The 27,569-nt window shown below is 42.7% G+C and overlaps 2 protein-coding genes across 2 annotated transcripts; one reads left to right on the plus strand and one right to left on the minus strand.

Annotated features, from left to right (window-relative positions):
* Positions 1-15,307: 15,307 nt before the first annotated feature.
* RPL7L1 (ribosomal protein L7 like 1) lies at positions 15,308-19,890 on the plus strand. The gene is given in 9 exon segments (XM_058804317.1): positions 15,308-15,412; positions 15,414-15,564; positions 15,567-15,663; positions 15,797-15,905; positions 17,451-17,614; positions 17,752-17,889; positions 18,129-18,238; positions 18,415-18,627; positions 18,886-19,890. Coding segments are annotated over 8 exon segments (1,083 nt in total). The 3' UTR covers positions 18,624-18,627; positions 18,886-19,890.
* Positions 19,891-19,994: 104 nt separating this feature from the next.
* MAD2L1 (mitotic arrest deficient 2 like 1) lies at positions 19,995-22,284 on the minus strand. Its single transcript, XM_058803599.1, has 5 exons — positions 22,197-22,284; positions 21,883-22,029; positions 21,681-21,801; positions 21,299-21,402; positions 19,995-20,803 (listed from the first exon to the last, which is right to left on the minus strand). The coding sequence occupies exons 1-5, from the start codon at positions 22,276-22,278 to the stop codon at positions 20,631-20,633; spliced, it is 627 nt and encodes a 208-aa protein (XP_058659582.1). The 5' UTR covers positions 22,279-22,284; the 3' UTR covers positions 19,995-20,630.
* Positions 22,285-27,569: the final 5,285 nt, after the last annotated feature.

Below are 27,569 nucleotides of genomic sequence, written 5' to 3' on the forward strand. Positions count from 1 at the left end.
ATGTTGTTGTTTTTTTTTAAATCTCCCCATTTTACTCAGCTTAGGCTAGGATGCCAAAATCAATCTCTGATCTATCTGCCTATCACACTTTCCCCTGAGAAGGAAGATTTTGCCAGGAATATTGTGTGGGACACACAAGATTTAAGCTTGTGGCAGTCATGCAGTCCCAGCAGGGACACTCTAGGAAGAAAGCAATGGATGTGGGTGAGTGACTGCTGTGCCCCTGTGGGGAAGGGACTCTTCCCAGTGCTCCTGTGGTCCTAAGGCACAGCCCAGACTTCTTCTCCACTTGCGTTCTTAGGGATGCTGGTTTGTTCTGTTTGCTGCTGTGGCACTTCCCAGCAGAAGCACTAGGAATGCTGTATGTGTGGAGGTAACATTAAGAGGTGTTTGTGTGGTGTCAGTTGGCCATGGAGGGGAAGGGAAGAAGCAAGCCTGGCATTTGGTTTTCCTGCTGGTTTCCTCCCTCTTTTCCATTGGCTCCATGCCTCTGCATGAGGGCAAGGAGGAGCTGCCCAGCGCTGTGTGAGCTCAGCTTGGCTGTGAAGCTTCAACAAAAGCTGTATGGATAGGTGTTTGGAAATAGGCTACTGTTATAAATGATCAATTGAAAGCTAAATTATCAAAAATAAAATAGAAAATATTTATTTATCTTTTTCCACAACTAAAATACGCTCTTCAAAACTACCACAGCCAAAGAGACGGCGTCGCTTTTAAACATTTCTTTCTGTCCGGTTCAAATTCCAACTCCTTGAGCAGGTTCCACAAAGGACCATTCTTGAAATCAAGTTCTTACATGAGATTTGACATCAAGAAGACACAATGACAGTTTGTCCAAATTAATGGATTTGAAATCTGTTTTCCTCTGGGAAATGTTTAATATTATTCCTTATGTTCAAATGACTTGACAGATCACAGAACTGATCTAAAGTTATGTTCTCTTCTTCCGAGAAAATAGCAAAGACAAAATGTTCACTCAGTTTATCCTTAGAATCCCTACTGGACTCCAAAGACTTCCACAGATGAGGGGATAAGAAAAACAGCCGTGGAAATTTAAAGTTCAGGCTCCTCAATAAGAAAAAACAGGAGTTCAATTCACTACTTTGCAGATTCTTAATCCTTAGCAATATTTTTTTTTTATATATTTCAAAATAACTTCCATCATAATGTAGCAGCTTTCCATTTGGAGGCTTACAAATCTGAAATACAATAGTTTTTTTTATTTTACTTGAACTAAAACAGCGGTAAAAAATAAGTAGGTTAATATTGCTGGTTTGAACAGTGAATACCTAAACAGACCCTTTGAAAAAAGGTTTTTACAAAGCTAAATTACTTCTATAGGTGAAACATAAGTGAAAAAATAATTAGCATGAAATGTATTTTTATACCCCCACTGAATCTTCATTTTCCATATTTTTGGTGCTGCCTGGAACCCTAATACCAAGTATTCCTTTCCTATGTGGAATGTTTTCAGCAGCTCAGAAGACAACATGCTCAGGTCTTACCCCAAAAGCTGCATTTCCTGCAAGTTGGTTCTTTCTCTTCTAGCCCAGCTTTTCTTTGAATCTAAAATAATTTTGAGTTGCACTGCCAAGAATTAAATTAACCCTTGTGAAACAGAGCTTGAAACATGCTTCAAGTTTCCTTTCTTCCTTGAATAAAGAAATAGGAGGTTGTGAAGTATCCTTTAGTCATGCATCAGCCAAATTATTTTTCGGTTAAAATGTAATAAATGGCACCTTTCTTTGTATTTTTCAATATTTAGGGAGTGTAAGGTAGTTTATTTGTAGACAAATACATAGTAGAGACAAAGAAAATTTTCAGTTACTCACTGGGCATTCTGTATGTATCATATCTGAGCAGTGAGCTGAGGAAAAGGTCAGTTAAAACAGCCATGGTCTTTCACAACAAAATATTTGATTGGAAGGGTCTAGGACAGTGTCCTTGGTCATATCCAAACTAAGAGAGTAATAAAAAATATCTTCAGCTGGAAAACAGATGTTTCAACACAATTCTGTGTCATAGAAACGTTTGAAAGAGTTTGTTTTAATTCCTTATGGAAACAAAAGCGGATTTTGAAGCCTTGAATACAACCACAAGATGGATTTGTCCTTGGGTGGCTCTGCACTCCAGCAGACACCAGGCATTGCTCTGCCTCAGCCCAGCTTTCCCTGTTGGACTGGGCTTATTCTGGGAACCAGTGCTCCCCACAGCCTAGGGAGGAGAGACAAGCTTGCGCTTCCTTTAGATACTGGGGGGCTGCTCTCCTTTCATCTCTAAAGCTGAGTTTTCCAGGCTGTGAAAGAGGGATAGTAAGGAAAGGAAAGATATCCCCTGAAGAGATGGAGAGATGGGTCCTATGAAAAACAGGGGACCCAAAGGCAGAGTAGATTGGGAGTAGCCGATGTGCTGTCTGTGAAAGGGTAGGACTGTGGTGCACAGTGGAATAACCTATAAAACACATGTGCAGATGGCTGGGTGTCCCCTCCTGGCTGAGACCCTGCCCCAGCCCTAACACCTTCTCCCTCATGGAGCTCCTTGTGTGGACACCCTGACACAAGTGGGCAGCAAAACCTCACATAAGGCTTGGCTGGGTGAAAATCACCTCAGGCAGGCCCTTTGAGTTGACCAGATAAAGATTTCTCCCTGCAAGTGCCACTGGGCCCCAAACATGGTCGCTTCCAAAGTCTTTGATCCACTCCACTTCCAAGGTCTTTGATCTTTTTTCTCCTTTCTATTCCTTTTCCTTTTCTTCTGTTTATTCTCTTTTAATTTGTCCACCTACTCTAACCCCCTTTTCTTGTTTTTTCTGCCATGTTTTCACACTCTTTCTCCTCCTGTGTTTTCCCTAGGCTTTCTTTCCTGATCCATTTTTCCCCCTACATTCTTCCCTCAAGCCATGACAGCTTTTAGTTACTCTGAGAAATGACATCTTGTGAAGGTGCTCTATTTTCCAATACTCTTCCCATACTCACTCTGAGCTGGGAGCAAAATGTTCCTGGTGTGCTGCCAGCTGAACCTCTCACAGTGCTCCAAAGCTGGCTCCCTCCCATGCATGTACTCCAGGGATGCACTCCCACAGCACGGTCGGCTGTCGGCTGCTTCCTATGTGGCTGGCCCTCTCTTCCTTTCCAGCACAGCACCCAGCAACTAGAAATCAAACTATTTACACAAACTGCCCTTAAAGCCCAGAGGTAGAAATTCTATTTATCAAAACACGCCTTTTTCTGGAGAAAGTAGCAAAACCCCTTGTTGTACCTAAACATATGTTATTGTCTCCTATTTGTCATGGAAGTTGGGTGTGTTTGAGACAGCAGCATCATTGCTGTGTTCACTCTTTCGGATGGGTTGGGATGAGGTTTCCCTGTATTTGCATTTTCTTTCAACTTGAGGATTATATGGGGATCTAATATCATCTCGTTGTGTTAACAGGCAAAGCCAGACTGTCTTCCTTACAATATATTAAGAAAATGCTTTTTGTTCCGCTGCAACTTCTGGCCTCTTTTTGGTTAGCAGCTGTTCACATCTTTTAGGATTGTAGGCTTGCTATGTGACATTTATTTGCAGAGAAAAGCAGATGCCATCTATTACCTCAACCATCATAAAAATTACTTAAGCCTTTTAGTGTAATTCTCCAATTAAAGCATTTGAAAAATATATTTTTTCTCTCTTAAGTGCACTCTGAAATTGTGGAACTACTCCTGCTTCCAGCATTAGTCTGCAAAAAGAAAAAAAAGCATGATATTCTTTGGGGGGGGGGGGAAGGTAGGACAGAAACAGGAAACAGCACAGGATGCAAACTCTTTGCTCATATGAATGCTAATTTATAGCTTTAAATCATAAGAAATTGGCCCAGTTTCTGTTCTTAAAATTAGACTCCCTTTAATCTAAAGAGGCAGAGAGATAAAATGATTCATGGTGTTTGTCAGCACAGGGGAAGGCACAAAGCTTGAAGAGGAGTGTTATATAACATGTCCCATAAACACTTCTGCATTTATAGTTTTTATTAGTAAGTTTTCCTTCTTTTGCTGAGATTGCAGACCTGGAGATCTATTCCTTATATAGTGGGTAAGCAGTGCTTTACCTCTGCTGTACAGTCAGGGCTTAGGCTCTCCCAGTGTCCAGTTCTTGGCTGTAAGCTCAGAGAAGGGAATTCAGTATCCAGAAGAGTGGAGTCCCAAATCTTCACTGAACTTGCTGTCACAAAAGCAGCTTTGTCTTCAGTGTTCAGATGCTTTGGGAAGAGTTTAACCATTTATCTCTGAGTAAAAGGACATACTAACAATAAACACCTCACCCCTGGCTTTTTAAAGTTGAGTTTATTTTGTCAAATGTGTTGTTTCTAGATATGTGGTAATATAAAAGAACATGCAAGCCAGTGTGAAGGAGCATTAATCTTCTTTTCCAGGCCAGGCTTTGAACAGCCCTGATGTGTCTGGACCGGACCTGGAAGAAGATTCCTTTCCCATCAGGAATGTATCATAACAAGACCATCTTTTCAGCTCTCATGGGGCCCTTAAAGCTGAGCTGGCAGGGGCTCCTGGCAGTGCTGCCCACAGATAAATAGTCCAACACTGCCTGTCACAGCATCAGAGCAAGATACGTCTTGTCAATGTGCCAGTTAGAATCCTTGCTTTAGCACAAACCCCACAGAAGTGTTCTAGCTTAAAAACAGCACTGCAGACAGTGATGGCTGAGGCAGATGAACAACCCTGATTTGTCCCCAGCCACTCACAGCTGGATTTGCAGAACTATCTTGCACAGATGCAGCAAAATCCTCCAGGATTTCTCTGTCCAGATTCTTCACTGAGTGATGCCCATGTCCTAGGTATAGCTACTCTTTCCTTAGGGATTTATTCTTGTGGTTCCTAGAGCTGTTGGCACGTGTGGCCCTTGCTGGCCTGGCTCCATACTGCCTGTGGCCACATCTCCATTGTGGCCATATGGTACTCCCTGTTACTCCTTTCAATTATTCCTTCACAAGGAATTATTCCTTCTGGCTGCCTCCTCACATCCATGTGCTGGCTCTCACACGGCTACTGGCAGTTCCTAAGGAATTCTGTGCAGTTTTAATTGTCCATTTTCTCTCAGGAAATTCAACAGAGGACACAAATATATAAAGCAAGAGGATTTTAATTTGCTCACCTTTCTAATGTGCATGTAATTAATTTGCTCTCAAACAGATACAGCATTCCATAGGAGTGTGACTTGAAATTTGGTTGCTGGGAAGAGATGGAGGAAGAAGATGGATCTGGGTCTTACTCCTGTGGCCTTTAACTCCTGTGTGAAAAGCAAAGGAAGTGAAGCAGCTCTCCCTGCACCAGCCCCAAGAGATTAAATCACAGTGGGTGAATGATCATGGGCATCTTGTCTGTCAGGCACAGTCTTCCCAACTTTTGCCACGGGTGACATGAATGCCATGCTGCCCTGCCAAGAGGCACAGCTTCAAGCTGGACCATTGATTTTGAGGCCCTGATCATAAATGATAAAGAAACTTGGGTAACTGGAAAGAATTCCACTTCTGTTCTGTAAGCTCCTTGTTCCAAAGACCCTGCAGAAATATCAGTTATTGTTTGGTGTTATTCTTGGGACGACGTGTGGGCAAAATCCTCTCAAACAGGAAGTACTTTCATAGCTATCTTCAGAGCAACTCTAATCACATTACCTTTTCTGTCTCTTCAAAGATTCCAGATGCTTCTCGGTTCATGTTTAATGTCTGGCTGTGTTTGTTATGTTGATGGTAATTTACCTGCAGAGCATAATTATGGGAAGTTCCTAGAGCTGGTGATAAAGTGCTCAGAACTGGTCACCACAGGAGGTTTTCCCTCAGTTGCAAGTGAACCCTTGAGTCATTCAGAGAAGTGGAGACCTTTTCTGGAGAAACAGAGCTCTTTTGCCAGTGCTTGTTTTGTTGCAAAGATTTCTTAAGTTGGTGCAGTAACATTTTTTAAGTGAAGATGCATTTCTAGGGTTATTTCTTCCATGCTTCCTTGGTCCCTTTTTGAATTTTCAGTCCCACTTAGAAAGCCAAGGATCATTTTCATGCTTGCCAGGCTTCTGTGGTCATCTATTTCTCCTCTTGTTCTGCCTCCACAAGAATTGAGAGTCATTTTCATCTGTGTCAGTGTGGAAGCATTTCACAATCTCAAGTAACAGTCTTGCTGTGCAGGCAGAGTGCAGACAATAAAGCAATATTAAGCCATAATCCAGTTTTAATGAGATTGGGGAAAAAATAATAGAGGAGCAACTCTGAGACTTGGTACAACAAATATTTACCTACTGTGTGCAATAAATTTGTTCATTACAGGCTGGGACTTCACTGCCCACCTGTGGAGATGGGATCTTTGTGTCCAACTGTCACGTTGATCATGGCATCACTTGTGTTGCACACACCTAATTTAACACAAACCACAGCACTCATTGTCTCATAAACTCTCTCCCAAGAAACTGTTTAACTCAGATTTCAGTGAAATCATGAGACCAAGTTCCTCAAAAGTAACATGTTTAAAACAACCAAAATGAAAAAAAGAAAGCTCACAAAGAATTATGACTATCCCAATAAGTAATAGCTTTTTAAGAGTGAATAATTTCCTAGGCAAGTAATATATGTGGGAATATTTTTGCTTAAAGATTTAATCTTAAGCTTTTTTCTTTTTTTCCTTTTAATTTTTTTTTTTGTTGGTCCTAATGAAAATGCTACTATTAAGTAAGTGTAACTTAAAAAGTTCATTTTTACAGAATTAGCATGGCCTCCTGTTATGTTGGAAAGAACATGAGTTCAGCTGACATTAAGTTTTGGGCTAAAGGGCACATTTCTATTTTAGCTCTGCTTTAATTGCTCCCTATTAAATTTGTGTTATATCAACTAAGGTTTAGCATAGTTCTATTTTTTATCCCCTTTTACAGTCAGCATAATAAAGATCCAAGACTTGATGACAGAAAGTAACAAAATACACTCTCTTGTCAGAACATGTGGCCAAAGCTGCTATTTCAGCTTAAAATGCACTTCTGGAAGGAAGGGGAGCTCTCTCCAGTCAATGCAGTGTGAAATCTCTATGAAGAGCTCTGATACCACAAATACAGAGATATAAGAAGCTACTGGTATTTTTTAGGTAAAAAAGTGTGCTGGCTTGCAATAGACTGATATTCTCATGCTTCATGAATAAACCTTCTGCCATGTTTAACGTCTGCTCAACACCAGCATTAGAACTGCAGCATCAAATGAATTGCTAACAAAGCAAAACTGTTATATTTGCACCACTGGTAATTATTTTTCTGAATATATTCTAGGCATGTGTCTTCCAAAGCATATGCTAAAGCAAGGAAAGAGATTTAGGAGATGGAGAATAAATTTTAGAAACCAAAGAAGCCTCTAAAACTTATTAAAATGGGTTAAGCTCAGGGGAATAGTAACTTAAGCACTAGATTTTAATAGAATTTGGAAGGGATGAAAGAGAATATTTCACGCCTTATGAGCGGCAGCCACAGAACCTATCAAGCATACAAACAACAAAATAGATATTTCTATTCAAATTCGAGTTAAAAAAAGAACAAGAAGAATGTTTCCTGTTGCATGTATTTATGTGAGACACTCAGTGATCACTTAGGGAACAACATGAAGAAAGGTTTTACTGGCAGATAGTGCAGTTTCCAAAGGACTGTGAGGTGTGAAAGGCGATATTAATGCCACTGCTGCAGTGAGGGTGTGATATAATTGGAGAAACCTGTTAAAGATGCACAGTTCTTGATCAGGCTTCTTTATATAATAAAACTTGTGCCATTAAAAGAGGAGTTGCAAGAAAACACTGGGGAATTAGCTGAGCTGAAGGGACCGCCTAAGGTGAAAATAGACAATGGACAAGTGTTGTATCATATTGTTGTTATCATATTTCTAAAGTCAAGTACCTTCTGGGTGGTTTTCTCACACACAGCTCTTCACAGCAGTGTTGCTCCTGCTTCTTCACCAGGGCTCCTCCAAGGCTCTCCCTAACCAGCCAGCCCACCCCCTTTTATCCCAGTTATCTTTATTAGCCACAGCTGCCACCCAATTAAGGACACCACAGCTGCAGCCCATTTAGAACAACTAGGATCGGGGCAAGGCCACTTATACAATACATAGATTTTACTATGGATCAAAGGCCACCTCTACTATATTTCCCCCTTTTCTTTTACTTACAGGTATTCAAACACGATACAGATATTAAAGTACAATACATACATTTCCCCATGATTCAAAGGCCATTTACAGCACACACAGCTCCTTGCTCAAAGGCCATATTCTCACAGCTCTCAGGCTGCCACAGCTCTCAGCTGTCCTATCTTCTATCATTGTTATCATATTTCTAGAGTCCCAGCTCTCAGGCTGCCACAGCTCATGGCTGTCCTATCTTCTATCATATTGGGGTCACCACTTGTTATTATCATATCATTGTTATCACATTTTTAAAGTCCCATACCTTCTGGGTGGTTTTCTCACACACAGCAGTGTTACTCCTGCTTCTTCACCAGGGCTCCACCAAGGCTCTCCCTAACCAGCAAGCCCACCCCCTTTTATCCCAGTTATCTTCACTAGCCACAGCTACTGCCCAATTAAGGACATCACAGCTGCAGCCCATTTAGAACAACTAGGATGGGGCAAAGCCACTTATACAATACATAGATTTTACTATGGCTCAAAGGCCACCTCTACTAGAGACAAGTATGTCACAGTTAGAAGCAGAGTGAACCTGAGAAACAAGTTAGCAACAGCAACAAGTGGGGCTAAAGCGTGGCTGTGTCTGCTTGCTGTAACCCATCTGGGCTCTTGTCAGGAACAGTCTGTGATCACACGGGCCATATGTGCAGCAGCATCTCAGCTCTGCGAGCTGCTGCTTTGAGCTACTCATTTCCTTACAGTCACTGGGGTTAGTTGGAGCCAAAGTGATATTAATTTTAATTAGGGTGAATGAAGAAAAAAATATTTCCATTTGTTCCACTAAATCCCCCAAATTTCCCTTTTAGCTCCATATGGGAAACCGTACATTAATTTGCTGGTGAATTTCTGTTTGTAGAAGGAGAAAGCAGTGGAAGTGGCCCATGTGTTCTGGCAGAAGTGTCCACACCTCAAAGGTAGACGTGATTATTCAGAAAGCAACTTGTAGATGTGGTGTCTTGTAAACTGGAGAAGAAAATCAGCAACAAAAAAACACATGCCCAAGGGAGCACTTCCACAATGCAAATTCAGAAAAGCAAACCTTTAAAGTGATGTTAGGAATTCGTGAGCTATTCATCATCTGAAGTATTTTTATTGAAACCTGGTGGATAATCCATAATAATGATAACAATAATAAAACACCACTAAATCCAGGTGTCTTCAGATCATTACAAACAGATAACAGGGTTGAATTCCAGCAGTGGCTTCCAGGTTCTGAAGTATCCATGAAGAAGTGACCTTTTTGAATTAAATCCTTTTCTGGATCAAAATGCAATACTGGGGCCAGAGCACATCCTGGGCTATGCAGGTCTGTGCTGCAATGTAGTCAGCAGTTCTTAGGCCTCACTAGGATGTGGCAGGAACGTTTCCTGGCCTTTTCCTGCCCTGCACATCCACTTTTTCCACATAGAAATGAGGGTGCAAAGGGAAGGAGAGGGGAGTGCCAGGGCTTGACCTGCCAGGAGCTGGAAACAGCTGTGGTAAATTCCTGGAGCTGAGCTCCAGCCCCAGCCTTGGAATGGGCACCTCTTCCTGCCCACGTTTCTCCTGACACCAGAAGCAGAATCACATTGCAGCAGTGCATTTGGTCAATCCATTACCCTGCACCTTGTTATCTCTACCCTGAATCCTGCAGATAACGTGTTTTCATTCAAGCTTATCTCCCAGAAAGGGAGCCAGTCTGGAGCTGAAGAGAATGAGAGATGCAGAAGTCATCGTTTCCCATTTCTTCACATTAAAGTGTTTCTGAGTACAGATTTCAAGACTGGGGAATGTAGTGAGTTTGAAGGTATTCATTTCCATCTCCTGTCTAAAAGGCTGTGAGGAATGATTTTTCTTTGACAGGGAGATACTGAAACCTGAGTTAAAGCAATTAAATTAGGGTCTATGAAAATACCCAAAGCCTTTCTACATTGGCTATATGGGGAATTTAGGAAGACTGTGAAAACAGCTGAAATAAAAGCACCAGGGTATACACAAAGTAGGTCAGGTTCTTCCCTCTTCTGCAGATTTAAGAGCCTTCTCCTCTTCGATAAAACCTACCTGCCTAATCAGCTCTGCCTCGTCACATAGCACCAACTCTTACATAAAAGGCAGTGCCTTGACAAAATTGGTTTAAAGAAAAAAAAGAGCATGTGTTTTTCAGCATTTTTTAGCTACAACTTGAGTGTGTCAGGTGCCAAGGTGGGAGAGGCTGTTTTGAGAATTAACATTTGTAGGGGGATAGAATATAAGAAAAATTAGGATTGTGCAGAAAGTAATCTTACCCCTAAGGAGTTGCAGCTGGGCCAATTATCAAATATTAGTAACAGGCCTGATTTTAACAGGCCACAGCTGTAAGCAATGAGAAGAAGAGTGCTGTAAAAGAGTGGGGTGGCTGGGTGAGAAGGGAACTGCTGTTGGGTAGTTGCTGTGTGAAGAAGAGAGAGTCAGTGCTGTGAGGGGCTGCCTACCAGGAACACCAAGAGGGTCTGGAACTTTTGTGATAAGGAGACAACAATGTAGAACCCCTGTAATAAGATGACAACTAACCTTTTGACAGTTACTTGGTAATTTTGATAATTAACATTTGTTTGAAGCACACCTGCACCTGGGTGTTTTCTTACACTATTGGGTTTGTGTACTCACAGGAAGAAGCTTATTCTTACTATTAAAATTAGGAAAAAAAGGATGATGAATCTTTTACTTTATCTATACAATGTACAAAAAAAATTTACAATACAATTAATATGTGGATATAAAATTGTAGCTAGCAAGACAAGCTTGTTATCCTGCTGACTGGTTTAGAAATAGGATGTGTTGTTTCTTCAGGAGCTCTTCCTAAGTCTCTTGGGTCAGAAACTCTCTCAGATGTGAGAATGCAGCATCTGATACAGAAAGGCCTTGATCCCCCCAGGGGTTATAGAAAACTCTTGGGGAGGAATCAAGTCTTGCTGAGCACAGCCCAGAGGAGCAGCACTGTTACTTTGGATTTCTGTTGTTTATTGTTGGGGCGTGCCCCCCATCTCATACCCCCTTTTTCCAAGTGATGGAGTGCCCCTGCAGTCTCAGTCTGCCAGCTGATGGATCACTGTTACAGCTGGATAGTGATGCTCCAGGGTGCTGGAACCAAGAAGCTGGGCTTTGCTTGCTGCAGCTGCTCCCCACAGCTGTGGTCTGGGCAGTGCAGCCCAGAGCTACACAGATACTGATTCCCTTCTCACTTATTCCACCTCTCCTCAGGTTTTTGGCAGATCTGCCTCATTCGTCTAGCTTTTAGACAGTGCTGATAACAGATCACTGCAGGAACAGGATTCATTTATCCAGAGCTCTTCAAAGACTGGAAAGGATGGACTTCAAAGGCAGGAAAATGGGACACAGTGCAGCTGAACAGGGGAGAAGGGAGAGCATTCAGATTAAATGAGCCCTTCTGTATGCAGGCAAAGAAACTGATTTCTGTTTGCCTTTCCTACTGTTGGGCTAGAATAGCAAGGACAAATTTAAACTGGGATAGATTTCAGTTGAATGCAAAGTTTAGAGCTGAGCTAGCAGAAAGGCCAGATCCACTGGGGAAGGGGCAGGTGGGTGGGAATGCATGGCTGGAATATGTAACTCCTGCTGTGGCTAAGAGGTCTGGCTCTTCAATACAAGTTCATGTGCTGAAAATACCAAAATGTTAGCTGTGAACCTGCCTCCTGCTACCTTCATCTGAGTTCTCTTCCTCTTGTGCTGAAAGAAAGAGGGAACAATTATCCCAGCATTTATCCTTTTACTGACTATTTTATCTTCCCTCAGGCACCTTTCTCCCAGCTGGCCGGTCCAATCTATGGTAACTGCTCCACAGATGGAAACTATTCCCTGTTTGATCTTCTTTCTTTGAATCTTTTCCAGGTCTGTCCTGGGGGAAGGTAGGTGGAGGTATGGGATGGACAGATGGAAGAAAGATGACTGACCAAAGCTGAAGCATCCAAAATGTGGGTGGGTATGAGAAGCTATGCTGTGGAATCAGTTTCTGCTTTGCTCTTTACACCTTCTGCAATAATTTTCAATTACTGTTCTGTTGTCCTAAGCATTAAGCTGATATTTTTACCTATCTCTAATAATTCCAAAATCCTACTCCCAAGCTTATTACTTCACTTTGAGCCCACAATTTAATAGAAAAATTAGTGAAACATTGCTGCACTTTAATTTACTGATTTTTATTTGCTGTCTCACTGCCTTAGCACTCAGCCTTGTAACATCTGCTGTGCCATGAGGAGAATCCTGCGAGTTCCTCCTCCCTTCCTTTGTTTCTGCTGTGGGAAGGGACACAGCCCCCTTCTTGGGATAGAGCTACAGGTGACCACTGACATCCCTCCTTCTCCATCTCTCTGGTATTACCTGGCCAAATACTGACACTCTGTAGCTTTATCTTGACTGGGGAGTTGGCACTAATAATTGCAGGCAAAATCAAATATTCCAATAAAGTGAGAGGACCTTTATAGCCCTACTGCACTGTCAGCACTCAGGGCCACACCTTCCTTCAGGGCTCAGCCTTGCTGCAAACCAGTGAAACTTCTTTGCTGTGATTTCATATGAATTACTGTGGGTCACTTCTCACTTATGATGTTTTAATCCATTTCTGTTTCTGTTGTTTCCCTCATCTCCAAGACTGAACTTGCAAAAGGATATTATGTAGTTGTGTCAGTAACTGGAGCCATAAAATAAAAATAATCAAATGCTTTGGTTTTTTAAAAAAGAATAAAAGTTATCATCCGCCAGCCACACCATTGTATCAGAATCAATGAGGGTTAGGACAGACAACATTATCTGTCCATAGAAAGCATCTCCTATTGAGTTGTCCACACTGACATGATAAACCCCCTCATTAGGTGATTGCCTTCTATCTCTTTTTATGGCTCCCCAGCCTGTAGTATCTTTATGAATACTTTATGCTGTGGTGTACTTATTAATATGCTTCCACAACCTAAATGGCATAATAATCTCAAAAGTTCAATTAAAAAGTAATCTAGTAGGAGGTAGGATTCCAAATTACTGAGTGTGGGAGAGACTCCTATTCTGTTCTCACTGTCTTTCATCTCAGACATAATTGATTTGGTCTTTCTCCCAAATAAAATGCAGCTTTTCATCCCTGTGGAAGAAGGAGAGTGGTCATGGAGACCTGTGGAGCCCACATATAATGATGTCTATTTTTACCTCCACTTTTCTTTAAAGATACAATTAAATTTGTTGTACACTCAAATTGCAGCCACTATGTGCACTCTCTTATAGACAACACAGAAAAATAAATTATTTCCATTGCTGTTTATTGTAATTGAAAAACAGTTTTTCTATTTCAGGTTCATTAGCCAGGCCTTTACAAGTGCATTAGAAGTAAAAGAAAATCAATTTACATTTTAATTCTTACAAATGTTTCACTTTGGAAACTTGTAAATAGGTACTGCCACTCTTTTAGACTATGTCAGAACATTCTGACATATAAATTACAGATATTTTGTAATTTAATATTTGTAACTTCAAACTCCAGATCTAATTTCCAGAGAGAATAATTGTGGGTAGTGCCAGGGCTTTATTAATAGCCTGACTTTCTTCCACGGACTTATTTACAACAGTTATTGTAAAATTGAGCTTTTGAAACTGGAATATTTTCCATTTATGCTGATAAATTAGTGGCACTAAAGAATGAATTGGTTTGCTCCACTTAATTTTTTTTTTCTAGGGAGACACAAAGACAAGTTTTATGTTTTAGGCTTTTCAATTTGACATATTAGCTGCCACAAACTGAGGGTACACATCTATGTTAGTCTCATCTTTCATTATACCCACATTGCTCCTTTTGCAGTGAATTGGCAGGATTTCTGAAAAAATGCCTGTGTTAAGGAAGCTTATTTTGAAAATAACAAGCCCATGCTTCTATCCACAGTGATTTTCCAAAATGTTTTAATGAAATATTAGTCTATCTCCTTATGATTGTTATTTTCATGAAAGAAAATCTTGGATCACCCAGGTTTTCTCTCTATTAATTATTGGTTTGAGTGTGTGTATGGAGTAGTTTCTGGGCATCTTTCAAAACTGTGTAAACTTTTTTCTTAAAAGGTCTGAAAATAGGCATTATTTGAGATCACAAGGCACTTCCTTATCTAAATATTCCCAATATTAGATTAGCAGTGAAATAAACAAAATATAATTTCTTTGGCTTTTTTTGTAAAGAATTTATTGCAGACAGATTTCAGAGTGGGGCATAGTTCAATGATGAGAGTGATGGACTTAAAGTCCTTTTGCTGTTTTGAGACTGCACACAGCATCAATAAAGATTTTGTGGTATTTGAAATAAATTTAATGGCATTTCATACCCATGGAATGAGAAAATAAGAAGCTTCATGGACCTCTGACATCCCACTTCATCTCCTGACTTGTCTTTTGGAATCGGAGCCCTAAAATTTTGTGTGCAGAAGCTCAGAGTGCTGAAGGCCAGTGTACAACAGGTTGCTGTCTAGGAAAGTGGGAACCCTTTTCTTGGGTATCCCTGCAAACAGGGGCATTTGAATATCCATGCATTAAAACTATATAACCACTGGTTAAAGTTTAGCAACTCAGCCTCAGAATGCTGTTGTGCTGGGAGATATTTCATAGCAACAGTGTTTCAAATGTTTACTGACTTATTGTTTCCTGGCCATTAATGATGGAATACCCCAGAGCCTGTCTACATTTCCCTCCTGTCAAACAAAGCACGTTCATCCGTACATTTAAATGTTCATCTGTAAATTTAAATCCCTGGTAACTTACAACTTGCTCTGTTGTGAGTTACCAAGGATTGCAGCTCTTTTTATAAGGTGAAATTTGTGTACTTATGGGGAAAATCTCAGATTATCTGTTTGATAAGCTTGTTTATTTTAACTCTCGTATCCAAAAAATGGATACGAGAGCAGGGTTTGCTCACCGACGGCTTGATCTTCCTGGCATTTGGGATCGAGTTCCTAAATGCAGATTTTGACGTTTTAGGTGTCAAAACAGAAGTGGCTGATCTGGAGTGTTGTAAAGGTTTGCAGCACCGCCGAGGCGAGCAGCGGAACCCCGGCACCACCGAACCTCCCGGCAGGGCTGGAGCTCCCCGCCGGTGAGAGGACACCGCGGTCAATGGAAATGAGAATTATTTTAGAGCGTAGAAGTCACACATCGCTCCTCCATCCCGCACCAGGAGCACAGCCCCAGCACCACCGGCTGAGCGTGAGGCTCTGGCACCCCCCTGCGGGTGATGCGGCTGTCACACCGCGTGTCCCCGCGGCCGCTCCTGTCCCGGGCTTGCCGGCTGTGGATGCCCCTGGGCGAGTGCAGGGCCGGCCAGCACCGCGTCCCGTCCCTCCGGGTCCGGCACTTCCCGGGGCTCCGCCATCCCCGCGCGGGCCAGCGGCGCCTGAGGGAGAGCGGCCATGGCCCCGCCCCGGCCCCGCGCATGCGCAGAGCTGACCCGGCAAAATGGCGGAGCTGGAGGAGTAAGTGCGGCATAGAGGGAAAAATGGAGGGCATTCGGGATCCGCCGCCATCCGCGGGCTGCGGGTGGCCACGGGGGCTGCCCGAGAGGGGTCGGGATGCGATCGGGTTGTAACCGGGTTGTCCCGCCCGCAGGCCGAGGCGGCGGATCCCGCTGGTGCCGGAGAACTTGCTGAAGAAGAGGAAGGCGTACCTGGCCATCAAGGCCACGCAGGCCAAGCAGGCGCTGCTCAACAAACGCAAGGTACGGAGGGTCCCGACAGAGCCTGGGCCTGCAGCCCCAGCTCGTCCTCCTCCGCAGGGAGTCACAGTTCCGTCCGAGTGGTCGGGCCCCTGAGAGGGGGTGTCCGAGCACCGCGGGTGGGCAGGGATCGTCTTCGGAGTTCCGAGGGGGGCTTGAGTCCTTCAACCTCTTCTCCGTGAGTCTTTGAGCCTTGTAAAGAGGACAGAATTGTACAGGTTATTACACCGAAACAAATCAGTGCAAGACTGTGAGTTGTTCCTGTTGGATCAGTGGTGCTCAGGTGTTTGCAGCCACGTGTGGGAAACTGCAGCGCTACTGAGTTGTCTCTGCTGCCCTGGGATTTCGCTTACTGAAACCACCTTTGTGTTGAAACTCTGCATGGAAGCCGTGCTTTTCTGAGGGTGCCTTTAGATTTATTTCTCTGTTAGAGCAGCATAGGTCATGGTGAAGCCTTTTCTGCCTGAGGGGTCGCACATGTCCTAGTGCACACACATCCTGTGCACACTGTGCCATTTCCAGACTGGCAGAGCACAGCAGACCTTTCTAATTCCCAATCTCAGGCCTGTTCTGATGTACCCCAGCTAATACAGTAGGTGTCTGTCTTAAAGCTTTCCCAGTGAATCTTGTGGGATTGTGTGCAAAACTCCTGCCGTTTTTATTTGATACCATGTTTACATTTTAAGAGCATCAGTAACTTGCTGTATTTCCAAGGTGGGAGCATAAGCAGTAATATTAAATTGCCACTCCTTAAGATTGTCATTGCAAAAAGAATCTTAGTGATGAGACTTTTATTAGGTCTGTCTGTTTTGAAAATTCAAATGAATTTAATGGGTGATGTGTGAGGTGAAATAGAACAGAAGACACACAACATTAAATTCTTTACTGTAAAGTGGTCTGCTCGTTTAACCAGTGCAGTATCCTAAATATAACTGTGTAATGCTGTGCATTTTCAAGTCCTGTTCATATGAGAAAACACTATAAGTGTTGGTGGATGTACTCATTCCTAAGCTAAAGAGAGACATTTAAACATCTGTTTAATTCTAAAAACGAGCTTTCCATTTCCTAGTAATAATGAAAAGACTTTTTATCAGGTGAGCCAGATGTTCTGTTTAAATCAGCAATATTTAATAGTTACTTGAATGTTTGAAGTTTTTCTTGCATGTGTGTCAGTATAGAAACTGACTTTAAATGCAGTTACTATCTCTTGGAAGGTAATTTTGAGTCACACTGGGGTATTGCTGTAGCATCTGTTTTGCCCACATGTTGTTTCTGGCTTTTCCAGTCATTGCTGAGCTGTGTGTGTAGCTATGCCTAGAAATCTTCCCTGGTCTTTTCCCTAATTTATATTTTTCCTGGGGAAAAACTCTTTGTTCACTGTTCATAAATAACAGTTGTGCGTTGTCCCTCAGTTCTGCCTCCCTTGGGCTTAGGTAATCAAATTTATTGTCTTATTGCTTCCAAAGCTGTAAGGACATTGTTCACTACTTCTGCATTTCGTTTGGCCTTTGAGATGTAAACCTCACTTTGTTTTCCTTTTGTCTGCAGCAGCAGAAGGGGAAGCAGATCCAGTTCAGGCGCCTGGAGACGTTTGTTCGGGATTCATGGCGCAAACGGCGGGATGACACCCGCCTGAGGCGCATGGAGCAGAGGCCTGGGCCGGCAGCAGCGCCTCAGGAGAGCAAGCTGGCCTTCGTCGTGAGGATTGTGGAGTGAGAGCCTTCCCTTATTGCTGCCCTTTGTTGTGTCATTTCCACACCAAGGCAGTGGGATCAGCCCAGACATCACCTTGCAGGTGATGTGAGGCCTTTAGAGAAATGTGTTTACTCAGAAGTTCTGTTTTGCTCAGCATTAAGGGGGTGACCAAGAGGGTGAGAAGAGTGATTGAGCTGCTGCGGCTGAAGAAGAACTACACCGGCGTGTTTGTGAAGCTGAGCCCGCTGTCGCTGAAGATGCTGCGGATTGTGGAGCCTTACGTGGCGTGGGGGTATGTACCCCTCCCCTGACTTGGGGGTCATTGGGTTCTCCAGTTGCTATCACAGATTCTTTACTTCTCCAGTAATGGTCACAACTTAATCAGCTTTATGTCTAAAACTTGTTATTTTCTCTGTTCTCATTGTTCTTGACATGACTTTGTTACTTTACCACCTCTGCACAAAGAAGTGGGATGGCTTCCCTCTTCATCCTGTGTCTCTGTTACAGAATCTGATTTTTGTTCCTGTACAGACAGCCTAACCTGAAGTCTGTACGAGAGCTCATCCTGAAACGAGGCCAAGCCAAGATCAAGAAAAAGAGGGTACCTCTGACAGACAACATGCTGATAGAGGAACATTTAGGTGAGGAAGAGGGTGAGGAAACTAAGGAGAAAAGAGTTAGGTGTTGAGAGTTTACAGTCTGACCTGAAAGGGTGAGACAAAATCTTGCCAAACTGGAGGTCTGGCAATTCTGGAGTCAGTGTGGGGAAAGATGATACAGCTGGACATCTCTTCTTTTTTTTTTTTTTCTTATGCAGGGGGCTGTGGTATCATTTGCCTGGAAGACCTTATTCATGAAATCTATTCCACTGGGAAGTATTTCAGGAGAGTGACCAGCTTCCTGTGGCCGTTCCATCTGTCGGTGGCTCGGCACGCGTCGCGGAACAGAGTGGGTTTCCTCAAGGAGATGGGCAAGCCTGGCTTCAGAGGGGATGCCATCAACCAGCTCATCCGTCAGCTCAACTAGTCAGGTGAGCAGTGCCTGCTGGGCTGCTTCTGAGGCTCACCCTGCATTCCCTGTCCTAAGGACAACCAGCTGCCATTGAAGATCAAAGGGGTGCTCCCTTGCTTCTGATGGTCACTCTGCAAAAGTGACCTCAGAGTAGGGGCAAGTAATCAAGAGTGTGGGTCCCATTAGGAATCAGCACATGCTGGTGGACACTTCCATGAAGGCTTGGTTCCTGGGAGATAATATTACTTTCTTGTTTATTTTCTTCCCTGTTCTGCAGGGTTTTTGTGAAAACTTCAGGATCTATGACCTGTTCCTTTTCACATGGTCCTTTCATGGACATTATCTACGTGGAGTGATCTGTATGCAACTTCTCTTGACTGGTGCCTCTATAAAAGAAGAAACACAAAGATGATGATGATGATGGAGCTGGACTTTGGGCTGGCCCCTCTTAAAGAAGAAGATAAATTCTGTTTGGTACAAGAATGAGCTTCTTGGAGCAATTTCACTTTTGCATCTCTGTAAAATAAGTGGTTTTATGCTCACTACTGCGGACTTCACTCTTTGATGTGCACCTGCTTCTGGGGGTGAAGGGGTAGTGGAGTCACAATTGTGCTGACAGGTAAAAGAAAACACCAAGGTATTCTTCTGTTACTGCAGCACAAGCCCTAGCAGTGAATAATGTCACTTTTTAAGTACCTAGATTGTATTTATTTTTAAAAAATTAAGGGGTTTGTGTTCCTGATTTTAAGAGCCCTTTTTTGGGCAAGACTTTTTTTATTTTTTTTTTCTCTTTTAAACATCTGCTGGATTGGAACTGTTGGGGGGAATTATTTCCTGGAAATAGGAAAGCCTGAAAAGGTTGTAATACAGTCATGGGGTGAGGTATATGTAATCGATGTTTTTAAAATAAACTTCTGAAATTATAATAATATAACAGAAGGTCCTACATCACTGTAAAAGAGTGGAAAAACCAGTCAAACACTCTGGCTGGAATGAATTTAGTGAAGCAAGTGAAGAAAACCATGGAAGAGTCTGAAAGTTCCAGATATTTAAATCCCTAATTTCTTCCACTACAGAAATGGGTAAGGACACATGAAGAGTCCAGTGATGTTCAACAAATACAGAAGGCACTGTCATGAGTTCACTGTGACTGTTTAAACTGTTATTTGAAGACTTAGGTGGGGGCAAACTGTTAATCCATGAATGGATTTCCTGTGGACTCCACACCACTTGGATACTCAGGAAGGAAACAGTTAAGTAACAGGACAAGAAGGATGCCTTTTGGATGTTACTTGGGTGGCAGTTATAAACTGTTTCATGATGTAGCATTCATAAAACCATCTGAAATACAAAGGACTGCAGATTCTGAATTAGAGAACACTATAAAACTAGAAGCTTTATTCTGTAAAACAAGAATAGAAACATAGAAAACGCTAGACAGACACTACAGACGTACACAGAACAACTTTGTCCCCAGAACTAGAGCCCAGTGGTCATTAAGATAGAAGGTTTCATGTCTTTAAAGCTTTCCTGATAAACAGCTGCTTCCATTGTAGAGCAGTACAAGAATTGTTTGGATGATTCATCTTTGGGTTATTTCTGGTAATAAAACAGCCCAGGCTTCTAACATGAAAACTGGCACACTAGGAGTGAGATTATTTTAGTTGCTGCAGAGAATTTAAGACTGCTAACAGAGTGTAGTTTAAAAATAATTTTAAAATACAAAGTTACAGGATCTGAACACAATTCTAGCAGCTAATCCCAAATTTAGGCAGTTTTTCTAGTAGAGGCAGTGGTTTTAACACACTATTGGATTATCTCATACAGTTAAGTACAAATTGACTATGACCTTAAAATTTCTTTAGAAATGATGCCAACTTAGTCTAGTGTCACATTTTCACAGACAGGCATGTTGTCTTTGTGTCATGCTTTATCAGGAGGACAGTAATGGTGTGCTCATAGCTTAGCTGCATGATGAACAGGAACTATACAAGGTGACAGGACAAAACTTGCCCCTGCATCTTAGGGAACAGAATCCTTCTTGTAAGCCACCGTGGTGTTGACTTTGTGGATTGTGGTGGTGAAGGAGCGCAGCCGAACCTCCTCTGAATTGGCTATGAACTGTGGGCCTGACTCTTCCCACTTTGCGGGCACTGCCAGATCTTTATCCGTGTAGATCAGCAAGTCAAAGGCACCTGGGGGCAAGGGAGAACAAATTCACCATAAGGAGATGGCAGGTTTGAAGTACATCTTCTAGAACTTGAGACAAGGACCAAGCTTTTCAGAAGTTACACTGATACTAGTTATGTGAAAAAAAAAAAAAATCGTTAAAATAAGATATTCATATGAGGCTGTTATAGTTTTCTCAAAAACTAAATTGTGTTGTAAATTTTTTTAAAGTGTGTTAAAATGCTGTGGAAATGAGCTCTGTATAACACTTCACAGGAACTAATTATTCATGAAAACTTGTATTCCTCAGGGCGTACATATTTAATTTCCTCAAGTTCATTAAGCCACCCAGAGTTCTGTCCTGATCTCAGTCTAACAACGTACTGTCTCACAAACCTGATGGTACACGATGTGTAATAGTCAAAGAGCCTCAGAAAATCAGAAAATATTTTCTAAAGTTGGAAAGTTACTGAGGTTTTTCAAAAGCATTTTATTTCTTTAGTGCAGTTTGGGATACTCACAGGCAGATTCCAAGAGTGGCAGGAAGGTTACTGTGGCAGTTATTTGTCTGATGACAGAGCGAATTTCATCCTGAATTGCCTTCTGAGATTTCTCCCGTGGTCCACTGGAAAAATAAGAAAACTCTGGTAAGAGAAGTTTGAAACTTCTACTGTGCTGACAGTTTCCTCTAAATACAGTTCTCTTTGTTAAGCTCTGGTAGTTTGCTACAGTATTTTTAGAGTAGTAGTGACACTTTAGAAAAAGTTAAGTGATAGCTGCTCTGCCTTTATTGTTGTTTGTGTGTTCAGTTATATAATGACTGGTTTGCAGAGGGTAGAGCACTGAGAAAGGTTTGAAGGCACAAGTCCATGGCATTGATCCTGTGCCTGCCCCGGTACTCACTTGTCATCCTTTGCAGTTTTGTCACACTCGATGTCAAACTGCCACCGCTCCAGGACCTCGCTGTTGTCGATGCTGGAGATGACCACCACCAGGCGCTGCACGATGCACTTGTACAGCCACTCTGCAAGAAGCCAGGGCAGCGCTTAGGGGCGAGAAGCGGCGGCGGAGACACCGCAGGGAGGGCCCGGCCGCCGGCCCGCACCTTTCATCTGCTCGGTCACGTTGTTGAGGTAGTTGGCCAGCTCGGGGTCCGTGGTGACCAGCAGGGTGAGCCCGTACTTCTGCACGCGGGTGAAGGTCTCGGGGGGGTAGATGCCCCGCTGGTACAGGATGCTGTTGATTCCATAGGCTGCACGATTTAGACGGAGAGGGAAAGGGATGTGTACCGCACCCACCCCGGGCCCCAGCCGGCGGCCATGTCGCTCCGCAAGACACGGCCTCCCACCCCCTCACCTCCCCTCCCACCCTCCTTCTCTCCCTCCCTCTCTCGCAGAGCTGTCCCCGCGGCCCCCTCACAGAAGAACTCGGCGACGAGCTCGGCGCTGCCGCGCAGGGTGATGCCCTGGTGCTCCCGGCCGAGCTGCTGCTGCGCCGCCATGGCCGCCGCTTCCCCGCCGCCCGGTTCGAATCCGGCCCCGCCCCCGCCCGGCCCCGCCCCTTCCCGCGCGCGCAGCGCCGCTGAGGGGGGCGCGCACCGCCTCAGGCGACACCAGCGGCCTTCCCTCCGGGAATTGCCGTTCCCTGGGCCCCTTGCCCGTGAAAAACGGGCGGCAGCCTGCGGGCTTCCGTGGCTGCCTGGCGGGAAAGAAGGGGTTTTTCCGCCATGTTAAACTGCCCGACCGCTGCCGGTGCCGTTGCGTGTGTGGGCGGGGCTGAGGGGAGCGTGGAGCGGGGACGGAGCGAGTGAGCTGCTCTGCCACGGGAATGCTGTGCGAAGCTGCGTTTCAGCGTTTCCAAGATTATTCGACTTTACGAGCCTAAAAATGGTACTTTCCAGTTATGAATTGAACAAATCCTTAATTTATTATTTATTGGTGGCTTTCATGGTGTAAGTCAAGCAGTTGCTGTTTTAAATAAAAAATACTTTTCTGCAAGCACTCTGAAGAAGCAGGCGGGGTGAACGTGGGAAAGTAGGATAAACAATTTTTCTTTCAATCCGTAATAATTCCAGAAATAATTTTTAAAAAAGGGTTAAGAAGCATTTGGGTTATTGGTCTGCCTTGGTGGAGGGAATTTGCTACTTGGTCGAACAACTTCAGTCCTGTTACTACAGGGTGACCAAGGAAGATGTGGCAGCCGGCAGTGGCCATCACCTGGAGGGAGCTGTGGCAGAGGTTAGCAGGTAAGAGAGGCTGAGCAAGCCAAGGAAATGTTGAACTATGTTAATAATAGGAAGTGGAGAAGTTAGGATCTGTTGGGATAGTAACAAGGTGGCCAGCTAGTTAGGTTATAAAATCAATTATAGGCAAGAAAATGAAAATTAATGGCTTTGCTGGGCACAGCATAGCTGCAAATGAAATTATTCCCTAAATGTGATTTTTCCAAAGCATCATCTGAGGCATACTTGTGTTAGATACCCATATTGCCCTTGAAAGAAACAAAATGAACAGTCTTAAAATGAAGTTGCATTCAAACCAGAAGTATTTATACTGAGGATAAAAACCACATGGTCATTACACAGTACAGTGGGCCAAATGCTAAGAGAGTGAACTGATGGCGTGATTGCTTATTTTATTGTAATAAAACACATTTTCACAAGAGCTTAGGCTTTCTCTTGGTTCCAGTTTGGATCCAAGAGGAAGCATGGTTTTCCTCAGGGGTCAGGCTGCTGTGATTAAAACAAATGGTATAGTCCTGAAGTTCTGCAAGGGTCTGAATAATTTAATTTAACCATGGGAAATTTATTTTGGATCTTGTTCACTAGTGATTGTGTTATACATAATTCTTCTGAATAAAATATTTTCTGAGTAAGAGTGGTATATTTCCAAGGTTGTAATAATGGAAGCATTTTTACAACCTTGGAAATATACTAAAAGCTTAACTTTTAGAACTTGGATTGCTGTGAATATCAGCTATTTTGCTTAAAATCTTATGTACTACAGTGCTTTTATTTATCTATCCCAAAATGGTTACAGCCCTCTGGGTTTTTTTCCTACACTTAGCTTCTTGTCCATTTTGCTTTTGGAGAGCTGCTCATTCTTGTGATAAATAGAATAACTTGAAAGCATGAGACCAGGCAAGAATAGTAGAGCTTTTGGTTAATATTTAAGATATTTCTCCTGTAGCTGTTTTACCAGACAGAAGAAAGGAATCCAGGTGTTTCTTGTTTAGCAAGTTGACGTCCCTGTGTTTCAGTTTGGATGGCTTGCACACACACAGGTGCATATGCTTATCAGCAGCAGACTTAATTGCTTCTTCATTGCTGCTGCCAAGATTCACCTGGCAGGCACTGAGAGTGGTTGTGACCTCTCGTAGAACTCTGAGCTTCCTGCACCTGGCATTTCAGAGTTTTGGGTCACTTTTCTCTCTCTGGTGCTGCGCCATGATTGGCACCAGGTTCTGCCCTGGTGTGCTCCCTTCTCCAACACCTTTGCATTTTGTGCAGTTTGGCCAAGCTTTGGGAAATTGTTGTTTGTTCTGTGGTGTCAGTGAGCTGCAGCTGCTGTGTGACATGGCCCAGCCAGGTGTGATGGGACATGCACACAAGTCCTTCTTTGTGTTCCTGGCCATGCTCCATGGCAGTGCCTGCAGTTGGTGCTCAGGGGGTGCCCAGCAGGAGGAGGGACCTGCAGCCCTGCAGGGATGCTGCTGAGGGTGAGGGGCTCGTGTGGGACTGGCTGCTTCCTGACCTGCTCCAAGGGACTCTCACCAACCAGAAGGACAGGCTAGGTTTTACTGCTGGCACACCAGGAGTTGGCTATCCTTGCTTTAATTATCTCATGATAAAACCTTCATTTTCATAAGGAATGTGAAATCTCGGTTGGATTTAATTTGAGTCTCTTACAACTCTTCAGTCACTGTTAGTTTCTCAATTACAGCTTGATGTTGTGACATGGTTTTTTTGATTCTCCTTCTGTGAAAGGAAATGTTCTGTGTTTAGCTTGGCTTTTCTGCAACATTCAGTGATTGTTTCCCCATGGCAATTGTCACTGAACCATGGGGAATCCAAATCATTGGTAGGCCTTCATTTTTTTTTTTTTTTTAAGGCAAGTCAGGTCACATTCCCATAGTCATCCAGCACACTAGGAGGCATAATCCATTGTGGAGTTCATTCCCATTATTTATTTATCTTGTAACCTTCAGGAGGATGTGCACAGGTCTCTTCTCTCCAGAATAGCAAAACAGCTTATGAAATGAAAGTTTCAACAAATGAAAGTAGCAGCAAAGTTTGCAGGGTAAGTACAGGTGCCTCTTGTCAGCTGTGAAAATAAAATCTTTTCAAGTTGGCCAATCCTATTTTTAAAACATAAAACATGGAATATTATTACAAATATCAATGCTGTGCCCTTCACCAAAGGGGTGAAAGATTGTCTTGAACTTTAAGTATTCATGAGAAGAAATGGATATTAAAATGAGTCAGTATGAGCCCATAATCTGCACTGTAACTTTTAATGTGATGAGTAGATTTTCCAAAGGGACTTCCTTTGGTTTTGAATGCCACGTGGCAATTTTTCCAGTTAATTTGCTGAATGTATTTTGAAATTAGAATAAGTCAGGTAAGCACTTCTTTCTTTTATGAGAGAGCTTTGATGTTTCTTTACTTAATCCAATGTTAGAACTCTATTTAGCCTGAAAGTAGCTGTGTCCAGGTTGTGGCTGCCTTGTACAGTGAAATAAATTCTTGCTGATTTTGAGACTTTGGAAATCTCTTTTTGTAGAACATAAAGTGGTGTCTTTTTCCGGTTTTGGGGAAGGCGTTCCTTCGAAGACCTGACATTTTTCTAAAGGAAAAAGTTAATATTAGTGACGGTTTTACCTCTGAACGACCAGGAGATGGCAGCAGGCACACGCGATATCTGCACCCCTGCAGTTTTTGCTGGAGGTGCAATGGGTTGGTTTTAGTGTTAGGTACTTGACTAGTTTTACACCTTTTTCTAGCTTTATCATCATTGTTCCAGAATCAAGGGGATGCTTAATGCCCAGTTTTCGTGTTCACCTTTGGTTGCTGTTGCATTAGAGACAAATTAACAGTGAAATTATTATCTTTAAACCTCTCATGTGAGGATAGGAATCCTGTTTCAGAATTGGGAAGAACAGGACTTTATTAAACTTTTTTGTGCCTTGAGAACTTCTTAGTGCTGGATGATGTCCTGTTACACTGATGACAGGTATGTGAAATCCACTGAATCCTGCTCTTTACAGCTTAATCCTCATCATTACTTAATCCCCAACCTGAAGGTTGGCAGTTTGAAAGGTGAATGTTAGTCCAGTTCAGTGTAGCTCCTGTCACATCTAAAGTTTTCATATTAATAAATCAGTGGAAAACTAGGGAGTTCTCAGGTAGCTTAGATTTACTTAGCCAGTATTACTGGAAATTTAGCTTTAAATTCAAAATGAGCCTTCTTAAGTACCCTGGAACATTGATTTATCATTCATAGGTTTATCAACAGAGACTTTTGGTTGGTCATCAGAAACTGAGGAGAACAGGATCCTGAAGATTGGTAGGATAATAAATATGCCTTGGTAGTACCACAGGGAATTTTGATAGATTCTGTTGTGTGGTTGCAACATGTCAGATGGGCATTGTTGCTTTGTGATTGCTTTCTAATCGTGTCAGTCCTGATCTATAACCATGATGGGCTTGTTCAGTTGGTTGTGCAACAAGGAATACAAGTGCAGCTTACATAATGCCTGAGACTTTTGATGACTGAAGAGGGAAATACATAGTGAAAAGCATGTCATTGGCTTTAGAAATATTAGAGGCAAAAATATTCATATTTCCTTTATTTCCACTTGAAAATGAAGAGTCTTTATGCATTTTTTTCTACAGTTAGATCTCCAGGCAGGTTAGGTGTCCTGTTGGCAGAATGATGATCGTTACTAAGAACAGGCATAAAAATACTCAAAATCTTTCTCCAAAGTATTGGACAGAAAATGGCAAAGAATGACTTTCTAAAGATATTTATTCCTATGTGGTAGGAGGAATTCTTCAATGAAGTTAATTTATTTCAAGAAAAACATCCTTTTCCATATGTTTTGAGAAATTTACGTATACCATTAAAATAAAAAAAAAGAAAGAAGAAATTGTCACCAGTGAGTCATAATAATGAAATGATGTAAAATTTTTTATGAAGCACACAGGCCACATGGGCTGGGACTGTACCCTGAGCAGTTCCTCTCCACCCCATACCTGCAGCTCTCAGTGCACGCTGCTTCCTTGGGAAGGCTCATCCCAGAGCATGGAGACAACGCCTGACTCCTAAACTTTGTGTGTGCCTCAGTCAGAGCTCATCTGCTCTGCTGGTTCACAAACAAACATGAGCAGTCCAGAAGTAACATGAACTGTTAGAAATATCTTTATCTGGAAATCAGAGAATATCTGATTGCTAGCACTGATGGCTTAACAGCCACTGAAGAAGCTGTCTTTGCACAAGAACAGCATTGAGGTAAGTGTGGGAAGTACCAGGTACAAACCAAAGCTTGTAAAATTCTGTATCACATGTGAAGAAAGGATTTGCTGGTACAATTTGAACAAATGCACTTGGTTTTCTAAGTCATTCATGAGCCCAGAAGGACATCTGATTCACTGCTTGCTGTTGGTCAATACCAGCAAAATTTTTAGGAGAAAAACTAGAGAAGGGTATAACAACATTTGAAAGTCCAATTTCAAAATTCAAATTCAAAGCAGTTACGTGTGCCTCGTGCACAGTGGATGGTCTCATCCAAACC

The sequence above is a fragment of the Ammospiza caudacuta genome, chromosome 4 (assembly GCF_027887145.1).
Source record: "Ammospiza caudacuta isolate bAmmCau1 chromosome 4, bAmmCau1.pri, whole genome shotgun sequence".
NCBI lineage: Eukaryota > Metazoa > Chordata > Aves > Passeriformes > Passerellidae > Ammospiza > Ammospiza caudacuta.

What these genes read in the sequence shown, in the direction of transcription:
- MAD2L1 (XM_058803599.1), bottom strand. Translation starts at nt 22,278, where the DNA reads ATGGCGGCGCAGCAGCAGCTCGGCCGGGAGCACCAGGGCATCACCCTG. An exon ending in AAAACTGCAAAGGATGACAA is followed by an intron (nt 21,403 to 21,680) that starts GTGAGTACCGGG and finishes TTATTTTTCCAG; the next exon opens with TGGACCACGGGAGAAATCTC. An exon ending in GCCACTCTTGGAATCTGCCT is followed by an intron (nt 20,804 to 21,298) that starts GTGAGTATCCCA and finishes CCTTGCCCCCAG; the next exon opens with GTGCCTTTGACTTGCTGATC.